General features: G+C 40.7%; 1 protein-coding gene across 2 annotated transcripts in view; it reads right to left on the reverse strand.

Moving 5' to 3' along the window:
* LOC310734614 (myosin phosphatase Rho interacting protein) overlaps window positions 1–7,543 on the reverse strand; it is a 43,318-nt gene extending 35,775 nt beyond the window's left edge. For both annotated transcript variants that reach the window (XM_083556886.1, XM_083556887.1), the window contains exon 1: window positions 6,678–7,543. In XM_083556886.1, coding sequence (XP_083413012.1) covers window positions 6,678–6,800 — 123 coding nt within the window. In that variant the 5' untranslated portion in view covers window positions 6,801–7,543. The remainder of the gene's footprint in view (window positions 1–6,677) is intronic.
* Window positions 7,544–11,342: the final 3,799 nt, after the last annotated feature.

The raw sequence follows: 11,342 nt of genomic DNA on the forward strand, positions 1-11,342 counted from the left end.
CTAACAGAAGTTAATCACTTACACAACACGCACACAGAGGAATGTTCAGTCACATGGGAAACCGTTCAATCAACACACATCAGTCAGTGACGTGCTGAGCTGCAGTTACGCTGTACGCGTACGCAGTAAATGAATAACTGTTACGAATGCGGGTCCAGAGTGTGTCGACAGAGCAGTGTGCGCAAATACCTTCGTCTGTTGTTCTTTTTGTCGAGAATATCGGAAAAAAATCCCTATTACACTGTACGCTGATGAGACCCTGAACGCCTGGTGCTTTGTGAGAAAGGCCACGGAGGCACTGTGCAATGCAGGACGAGACAAGTTCATGTGGCTTCAACAGCCACGTCAAAAAAAAAAAGAAAAAAAAAAAAGAGTATAATATTAACATTTGGCTAATGGCCCTGAAACTCAATACGCTCTCCGAGAAATGTGAAGGGTGGCTGTTTGTTTATTCCAAATGGAGTGCATCAAGTGTGTAAAGCGGCCATTATTATTCTTAATAAAATGTGCTGCGTAAATAATATTTTCTTCTCTAAGGTCAGATAAACGCCGCATACTGTAGCTGACTGTAGAGTGACGGGCGTCAGGTCGTTTAATAGCGTTTATGAAACAGAATCTAAAAAAAGAACGAGTGCTCCTTTCCTTTTTTGAAAATGAGGAGGAGGGGGGGGAAAGCACAACAAAAGCCAGCTGTGAGTGCTGTGTGTAGTGTTGCCTGAGTGCTTTGCCCAGGAGAGCAGCGGCACACCCCTGCACTTTTTCCTCCACACATTGACGGCCCGCTTCCTCTCCTGGGCTCCTCTCCTAACCCCGCGGCCCTCCCGCCGGCATTGCGCTTAACTTCCAATTTCCTCCCCGGCCCCGGGCCATTCCCAGGGGGGCGCTTTTTCTCCCGGCATCCCCCTCTTTCACCCCTGGATGCACTCCCTGGGTCTCTGCTGGCGCAGGACCCTCCCCAATCGGCCGACCAGTTTCTCCTTTTTTTTGCAGGCTCGGTTTCTGCTTCTGAAGTTGAAGCGACCTTTTGGGGGAAAGAAACTCAACTTTCCCAACCCACACTTCCTTTCACAAGCTCCCCCCCTCAATAAAAACCTCCCACAACCCACAATCCTGCTCCCTGGAGCTGCCAGGATGGCTACAGATAAACAAAAGAGACATGTACTTTTGCATTATTGGGGCAGATGCAGAATCGTGCATGAAAGACAACAAAAACGAGCTGCCATTCCTCAGTTATAGGAATAAAGGAATTTGTGTTTGCTTGGATTGCGAATTGCTTTTTATTTATCAATTGGGAAATCTTGGGTTTCAGAGTCCGAACTAGGATTGTTACGATTTCACAGTCAGGGTACAATCGCCTCACCAGGGAATTATTCTAAAACACAGATTCAAAACTGAGCCTCCTATTTCACATTTAGTCCCCATTTGCTCTTGTAATAACGTCTATAATATAAAAACGTGGAGTGTGCTTGTGGACCTTTGGGCTCATTCTGGCACAAGAGACAAAAGTCAGGTGCCGATGTAGAGTGAGGAGGCCTGGGGTGCATTCCAAAAGGTGTTCAATACGGTCAGAGATCTATAACAGGCTGCAGAAGATTCCTTTTTTCCACTCCAATACATGTAAAGCATATCTTCATGAACTTGCTTTGTCATGCTGGAACATGCTGGTTTGGGTCTCCTAGTTCAATTACAGGCCAGATTTAATCCTACTTTATCGAAAGACATTCTATACACTTGTGTGCCTCCAATTTGTGTTTACAGTTTTCTAGATGAACCACATATGGATGGAAAAGTCCGATGTCCCAATACTTTTGCCCAATACCTATAGTTAAATTGGCTGATTGTTGAATCAACAAACAAACAAACCAACCCAGTTCCAGTTTTCAAGACGCAGCCATAAGGACGAGCCTCGGCTAAATGTGCTGCGTGTTTACTCCTTCAGACCTGGAGCAAACTCGCAAACAGGAACAGAAACTACACAGCAGGACATGAGCACGTCTGTAAGAAGGAAATTTACAACCATGATGAAATCTGGTTTTTTTGTGTGTGTATTAATTCAGGAGTAAATCAGAACAAAATGTTCAAAGGGTCATTTATTAAAGCAAAAAAATTACCAATTTATTGTTAGTCAGGTATTAAATGGGGGCGGGGAAGAAAGGTTGCCTCTAAAGCCAGAATAACTTGCTATGCTCTTTAGAAACAAATTAACTCGACTGCAACAGAGATACATATTCCTGGAAACATGAGGTCTTGTGGGTGCACTGGGAGCAGGGACATTTTCTAGCTTCGCTGACAGACAGAGACTTTCTAGTTTCATAGAAAGACACTGAGATTTCTGGCTTTCCTGAGCGACAGATGGACACTTTCGAGCTTCACAGACAGCAACATGGACATCATCTAGCTTTAACAAGAGACACTGGAACACTTTCTAGTTTCACCGAGAGACACATGGATGCTTTCTACCTTCAGCAAGAGACACTGGGACATTTTCTTGCTTTACCGAGAGACCCATGGACACTTTCTATCTTCAGCGAGTAACACAGGGACACATTCTATCTTCACCGAGAGACACTGGGACACATTTTAGCTTCACAGAGAGACAGTTTTTAACTTCACTGAGAGAGACTAAGACACTTTTTTACCTTCAGTGAGAGACAGGGACACTTTCTAGCTTAACCGAGGGACACATTTTAGCTCTGTGTGCTCTTTTTTGCATTTTTAGAACACTCTGTGGAAGACACGGAGACACATACTGCACTGCTTAGAAACAATTGAATTTGGAACAGATGGGGAGACATGTTCCGTATAATCCTCTAAAGTCTATAAATCAGAAAATAATGCGATCCCAGAGTTTTAATTAACTTTGATTTAATCGGAAGAATGGGGAGACAAAGTTGTTTCGGTTTGCATGCATTTTCCTTTTTTTTCTATCAGTGGTGGCTTTAGTCTGACCTCTGCGATGAAACAATCAGATTAAAGCTGTCCATGTCTAACGTTAGACGATGCAAACGCCGATAGATTTTATTCCATGTTAATCAACTCCGTTCACCTGGACAGAAAGTGGGGACGGCATGTCTAAAGCGAGAAAATCGAGTCGAGAGAAAAGGCTTACGGGTGAGGGGAAGAGGGAAGGGCTTCCAGAAGGTCAGTGTGTGTCTGAAGCTAGAAAATGTGTCACCTAGAAACTAAAGCCAAAAACTGACTCCGTGTCTCGCTATAAAGACATAAAGCATACCTAATGTCTCTCTGTTGAAGCTAGTCTCCCTGGGTGAAGTCAGTAAAGTGTCCCTGTCTCTCATTAAAGCCAAAAACTGTCCCTGTGTCTCTCAGTGAATCCATGAGACTTGTATAACTGTCAAACAATCCAGATTAATATATCAGTTGGCACATTTGCCTGTTTTTTGTGTTGGATATGAATAGAGGTCGACCGATATGGGGTTTTTCTGCCCAAATTAGAAATCAGTGCAGCGGATGGCCGATATACGATGCTAGTTTTTTTGGCCAATGTGTCTCCCCCCCTTCAGCTCATAAAATCTAATAGTTAATAAACAAGTCATGAAACAGCACAAAAATCTCCTATCAGTGCACTTGTTACGAGTTCTGGTCCCTGTGCCTACCTGTAGCCTAAACTACAGCTGGTTGAAGGTTCACGAACAATACAGTTCCAAAAGTTCACTCATTCTCTCTCCGAATGCTATTCATATTCTCTCCCCAAAATGAGCAGAATATTTAACCAATGAAATATATATAAATAAAAATTTATAAATTCAGAAATTTCCCCACTGTGGGACGAATAAAGGAGACTTAAGACAAACAATAAGAACTTAAAACCCGGGGGACACCAAGCCAACGGTTGGCTGTCGGGTGTGTTTTTGAGCGTCGGGCGACTTTATTTGTAATTTTCCGCCCCGTTGGCTCTGGCCGGAGGGGGTCAGCTGTTTGTTAGCTGATTCTGCATGTTTAACAGCGGCGGAGCTCATCGGCGTATTAGCACACGAGAAAAAAAAGGAACACGCTTGTTGTCATTCTTGCGCTTGTCTTTGCAACTTAACAGACTTGATTGCAAAAAGCTACAGGAATCCGTTAAGATAACGATCGCGGCAGGTGTAAATGATGCTTGCTTTATATATTCACAGTTCTAGTCTTTCTGGTTTCCCTTTTTTGACGAGGAATACAGACTACTGCCACCAGCTGGTATGGGAGAGTTATGTCTCTCACGCAAGCGCAGAACGTACACGCACGGTTTGGTGAGTCAGATGCGCCTGCCTAAAAATCGGCCTAATTTGCAGCACAATCGGCCCATGGCGATTAATTAAATGCTAAAAATTGTCCGGCCGATCAATCGGTTGACCTTTATTAAGGAATTATTTGTAGTAGTAGTATTAGATCAACCTCTACAGCATCTATTAATGAAGGCATCCAGAAAAGGCTTGCTGGCATGGTGTGATCCGTGAGATGAGTCAGGAGTCAGGTGGTGGAAGGGTTAACCACTCGTAATAACACCCAGTCCTCCCTACGTGTGTGCTGCAAGATGCTGACGTTGCTCGAAGTCTCCAGGTTCTGCTCAGAGTGCTGCGCGTCTGGGTGTGAGACCAATTAACAGGATGTAACATGCTTTAATGGTCTAAAACTTCCTCTCATTCATGACTCTCCCAACTGCTCAGAAGCTTAATGTCTACATGCAGTCCATTTGTTCAGGGCTTAATGTTTCCATACAGGCCATGTCAAGACAGAAGATGAGCCTTAACCGCCTCTTAACGCTCACGTAAACAGGAGCAGAGGTTTTCCAATTAAGGCCTGAGCCTGAGCCGTACAGACAGTAGATAGACAGGCTGAAACGCTTTGGAGCACCTGAAAGAAATCTGGAGATGCTCTTTTTCAAAGCGGCCCGAGCGCTCGAGCCCTTGGCAGGAGCCCGGTTTTCCCTTGAAGCACTTAAGCTGGCGAGGCATTCGTTTAGGCTCCGCAAAATGGATGCGATTTTGGAGGCGGGCTGCTCCGATTGCTCCTCTAAAGCAGACAAATTCGTGCACGCTTTAATGAAACACAAATAAGGCTCGGCATGAGGAATTTGCGAAAGGAAAGGAAAATCAGATGGGGTCTGCGGAAGCAGAGCAGTGAATGAGTATTGCTCGAAAAGGAAAAAAGACCGACTGACAACCGCCCGCTCGACAGTGGGCTTTCTTGGCACTTCCGAGGCATTCAATCACCATCATTCTCATGATGGACTCGGTTCAGGGTCAGTGTCTCACCACAGTGACTTTTAATCATTTTAATGCAAAAGTATCTGATTCAGATTCACCAAAAGGAGTAAATGTTTCAAGTTGCTCATGTTCAAACGAAACAAACTGATTATCTGGCACTTCTTCAGCACAGACTGATGTTATTATAGATTCAAAATCTCTGATGGTCTGTGAATCTGCAGTGGTCTGTGAATAGTAACCTGGAGACCCATGATCAAAAAAGATTTTAGTAAGTGTGTTATATATATATATATATATATATATATATATATATATATATATATATATATATATATATATATAAATACTTAACACACAAAGTATAATCCATGCATAATATACTACTAGTTCATTGTTTATAAATGATTAATAAATCTGTCTAACGAGGGTGTTTTTTCAATGGCTGCAAATACATATTGATCTAAAACATTTTTGGAAAAATTATATAAATATATATATATTTTTTTTAAAGACAAAAATTGCAGAAAAAAAAACATTAAACATTTTATATATATATATATATATATATATAAAAAAAAAAATTACAATTATCCACCAAACTGTACCTCCACCTGTCTGTCGGAAATTAAATCTTTTTTTTTAAATATATTAAATAAAATGAAAAAATATATATATACTAAAAAATGGCAATATTTATCATTTTTAATTATTTTATCATTTTAAAAATTCTATAATATATATATAAATATATATATATTTTATAAATGAATATAAATAAATAAATAAATAAATATATATATATATATATATATATATATATATATATATATATATATATATATATATATATATATATATAAAAAAACACAGACAAAAATCTTTTATAATGATACCAGATATGCACTTTTCATTCATCATGGCTTCACCCAGACCTACTAAAGAGGTTCTTGGAAAATTTGTTTTTATAGCCAAAACAAACATTTGACACACAACAAACTGTTGAGCAGAACTGTTGGGTTCTATTTAACAAATAATTAAAGCTGGTATTTCCAGGATGACAAATAAAAAAAACAACAACACAATATCCATTTCATACAACTGTGCAAAATAAATCCTCAGATGAAGATCCAATGAAGCGAAACCCAAAACCCATTTCTTGGCACCATATTGATTTTTTTCCAACCAAAACCTATTCCTAATCCACCGATCACATTTACATGAAAACGTAGCCAAGGGTCTCAGGGGCCCTGCTCATGGGGCCCGGGGTCTTGAAAGCTTTTGCTCTCATCACTGAGCTTCCACTTTCATTCACCTGGTATCAACATTGAGAATATTTGAGTCTACAAAACACACTTATTGTATAAGGAAACATTTAGGGAAAGGAAGTATGAGGCTGTTATCAGGAGTTAGAGCACACACACACACACACACACACACACACACACACACACCATAACCTTGAGCCTGTTTATTTACCTGGTTGAGGTCTGGGTCGGTCAGCAGATGCAGTTCTCTGGGTTTGAAGCAGTTCTGACATTTACTCTTGTTGAAAATATTCGCCTGGAATTTCCTACAGGGATTTTCTTTCGCAGTAGACATGATCACCAGCTTGGATTTTACAACCTCGGGGTCCAGAATGACAGAAATCCCGCTTGATTGTTCTATTATTTCCCCCACCTTCAGATCCAACCGGAAACCGAGCCAAGCATCCAGAACATGGTGACAAAAAAACCCCGATCCAGCACAATTTTGGTCTCCAGTCCAAAAGAGTGGATATATATTCTAATGAGTCCAGCCAGAAAGCTAGCAAACCCTCGGGTTGGAGAAAAGCTGCTCAGTCCATGGCCTGGAAGCACAAAGCCGACCCCTGAGCTGCTCTCATCAATACTGTTGTTAGCCACAGAACAAGCCGCGAATCAAAAACCGTCGTTTTTGACTATCAACTAGAGATAATTATGGGTGGAGAGAAATTAATTCCGTTGTGTAAAAGAAACAAGAACTATATATATTCGTATATATAAACGAGGTAGAGTTTCATTTGTAACCGCTCCCTCCGTTAGCTAACAGGCTAATGGGCGAATCCCAGCTCCTGGTCCGTCAGGATGCCGCCTGAGCCGCCGCCGCATGTTTTTTCCAACTCCGGACGCCACGGCTTCGACCTAACGCGGTACAACTACCAGGGGCAGGTCGTATTATTTTATTTGTCCCCCCCTCAACGTGCCTCTGCCTAGGCTTCTCCGTGTTCAGGGCTGGAGAGGAGAGGAGAAGCGAGGAGGTCGCTCCCTATGGAGGGTTCAGGCAGAGGGACGGGAGGGGGAGGGGTGAGAGGAGGGGGGCGTTTACTCACGCAATCACTCGCTCGCGCGCTCACACGCTGCGCATGCGCACACGCTTTATCTCGCGAGACCTCGGTCTATGTAGACAAGCGATTGGGAAGATCGGATCATTGTAGCGATTCGGTTCCTTGATTCATTTGAGTCATTTAGTTTATTTAATTCCTTTGACCAAAAATAATACACAAAACATGAGTTAAAGTTATTACTCCAGCAAAAGTGCCACCTTTTAACTTTCACTTGAGTAAAAGTACAAAAGTATTTGCCCTCAAATGTTCTTGTTCAAAGTATTATGCTTTATTATGGCTATAATGTTTATATGAAAAGACTAATGTTACTCTTAACATGCCAATTTATTAATAGAATGATTAGAAAGAAAGTCAAACACTGACTGCTATCAATTAGTGATCATGAGCCCAAAAACGTTTTCAACAACATCAAAGAATCACGCAAATGAGGCCACGGGTGTTGTGGCGAATTCGAGTCAGGAGTTTCTTCCATCATTTATTCCTCTCAAAATGTTCTGCTTGCTGTTGAACTGATGCTGAACTGTATGTCAGTGATAAGTAGATACACCAAGCGCCAATCAAACCAAGTTCAGAACAGAGCACACGCTCTACAATGATTGGTGGTTTGCTGCATGACTGACCACTTAAATTTCCACTCGAATAAAAAAAAAAGGAAAGACTGATTTCCTAAAATGTAGTTGAGTAAAAAGTAAGATATTTGAATACAAAATACAAATACTTCAGTAAAGTACAGATACATAAAACAGCTACTTAAGTACAATAAAGAAGTACATTTACTTTGTTACTGTTCACCACTTTTAAATATTTAATGAGCAGATCCCCAAGCAGCTAAGGACAAATTATGATAAACAGATTAAGTAGCTTACCTCTTATATCTTCTGGTTCCTATTGTTAGTTATTTTGTCACTTGACTCCAATAATAATTGTAACAATAATGTCAAGATTTGGCCCAAAAAATCCTGATCTATTACATTGTGTAGCGTCTATGGGAGTCACATGATAAAAGAACAAAAGACTCAGACTTGAAAACTCATGAAATGAACTACTCCATTCTGTATAGTACATAACCTACAGAGATTTTGAGATGATTTGCTCTTGCGCATCCAGTAGAAAATAGACGAATCGCTCTTTGAGACTATTCGTTCTTCTGAGTCGCATTAAAGACTCATTCGAATTGAACAAATCGTTCATGAACGACTCGTCACTAATGTGAACCTAAACAGACAGTACAGCATGACAGAGAACCTCAGCATGATGACTGATCCAAAACTGAGACACACCGGTCCGGCCTTCTAGACGGGGGGCCACAGACAGTCCTATCTACCCTGGATTATTATTTATTTTGACTTTAATTCTGGTTGTTATTTGCTTGTTCATTCTATACCTCTGTAGTTATCTTGAATCTTGAGAGAGAGAGAGAAAGAGTGAGAGAGAGGTACACTATATGATCATATTTAAATTTTCATATTTATTTTTCTTAAACTTCATATTTTATTGTGTACTTAATTACTGTGACTCTACCTTTAACTCCTAATCTACATCTGCCACCCTGTCATTTTTAATCACATATCAAATATATACAGAGAAATCTGAAAAAGAATGAACCAAATCCTTCCCAAATTGAACTCCCTGTCAGCCCCCGACAAACTGCCCCACCTACTGGGGGAGCATAGAGAAAGCTACACACTCGCGTCACACTAAATACACACCTGTCACCAGGTGAGAGACAGTGTGTAACCATGTTATTTAGTGTATGCAACACACAAAATCGTACACAAGTCGAGTCAAGTCATGTCAAGAAGGCTTTTATTGTCATTCCAACCATCTACAGTGCAACAAAACAACGTTCACCCTGGGCCAAGGTGCTAACGCATAATATAAATGAACAAAAAGAAACAGAGAACTGCACGAAATCCGAATCTAAAAATAAAGCATATATGCAACATTCAGTGCAAAATAAAAAAGGACAATATAACACACAGAGACAGTTAACACACTATACTTACCTCTTTTGTCTCCATTGTAAGTTGAGTTAGTAGTCACTGTGCAGCTTGTATTGCAATACAGATTTACCGTCCTCTGAAAATAACTCCACGTACAGCCATTATTGTCTAAATAACAGCCAACAAAAGTGAGTACACCCTAAGTGATAACTGCTGTGTGTCATGTAACCATAATAACCTACATGTCCTATTGATCATGTTCATGTTTTTGCCTGCTTTACAGGACCATACAAATGTGTGTATCCTGTATTAGAGCAGTTAAAATTAAGTGCTTGGAGTACAATTCTCTCATTCTGACCACTGGATGTTCAACATGGCACCTCATGGCAAAAAACTCTCTGAGGGTTTGAGAATTAGAATTGTTGCTCTCCACAAAGCTGGCCTCGACTATAAGAAGATCCGTAACATCCTGAAACTGAGGTACAGTACATTTGAGTCCTTGTGCTGTGTGTCAGGTGTAGAAGATGCTTCAAAAAACAGACGCATGAGTGCTGCCAGCATTGCTTTAGAGGTTGCAGAAGCGGAAGGTCCACTTGTCAGTGCTCAGACCATACGCCACACACTGCAACAAGTCATCCCAGAAGGAAATCTATTCTGAAACTGGCTCACAAGAAAGCCTCCAAACAGTTTGCTGAAGACAACCTGTCCAAGAGCATGAATTACTGGAACCTGTCCTGTTGTCTGATTAAACAGATAAACCTGTCCTGCTGAGATGGTGTGGAATATCAAGAAAAGTGTGTCTTGCCTACAAGCATGGTGGTGGTAGCATCAAGGTCTGGGGCTGCATGAGTGCTGCTGGTACTAGAGAGCTGCAATTCATTGTGGGAACATGGATATTCTGAAACAGCACATGTTGCCCTCCATTCAGAATTTGGGCCGAACGGCAATTTTTCAACATAATAATGACCCGAAACACACTGCCAAGATGACAACTGCCCTGCTTAGGAAGCTGAAGGTGAAGGTGATGGAGTGGCCAAGTATGTCTCCAGACCTAAACCCTATTGAGCACCTGTCGGGCATCCTCTAGTGAAAGGTGGAGAAACGCCATGTGCTTAACATCCAGCAGCTCTATAATGTCATTATGGAGGAGTAGAAGAGGATCCCAACAACAACCTGTGCAGCTCTGGTGAATTTCATACCCAGGAAGATTAAGGCAGTGCTGGATAGCAATGGTGCTTTGACATGTTTACTAAGGGTGTACTCACTTTTGTTGCCAGTTATTTAGAAAATAATGGCTGAATGTTGACTTATTTTTAGATTACAGTAAATCTGTACTTCTGTACAAAGTGTACATTACATCTAAATATATATGTGTCAGTATAGCATTGTCCCTTGTAAAGATATAATAAAATGGTTCCTAAAATGTGAGATATATATATTCTTTTTCTTTTTATGTAAACTATTTATTTATGTAATTATTTTGTCGTTTCTGCTTTTCCTAAACTGCTTCAACTTTATTTTATTTTTGACTTTATTTTATTTTTCCTTTCTTTCTTTCTTTCTTTCTTTCTTTCTTTCTTTCTTTCTTTCTTTCTTTCTCTCTCTCTCTCTCTCTCAATTCACGTTCAAATTAAACTCTCAAAAAGGAGCTCTCACTCTCCGTCTTTGTGCACACTAAGAATCTGCACGGAATAAATGTCACGGCTTTGTGCGGTATAAATGTATGTTCAGTAAACGTTTCATACCGCATAAAAAGGCATTTGTTCTCTGTTCACATGTCATCCACATGCCTAAGCTGGACTAGTGTGCACAGAACACCCTGACTCAGCCAAACGC

The sequence above is a fragment of the Silurus aristotelis genome, assembly GCF_946808225.1.
Source record: "Silurus aristotelis genome assembly, chromosome: 12".
NCBI classification, from domain to species: domain Eukaryota; kingdom Metazoa; phylum Chordata; class Actinopteri; order Siluriformes; family Siluridae; genus Silurus; species Silurus aristotelis.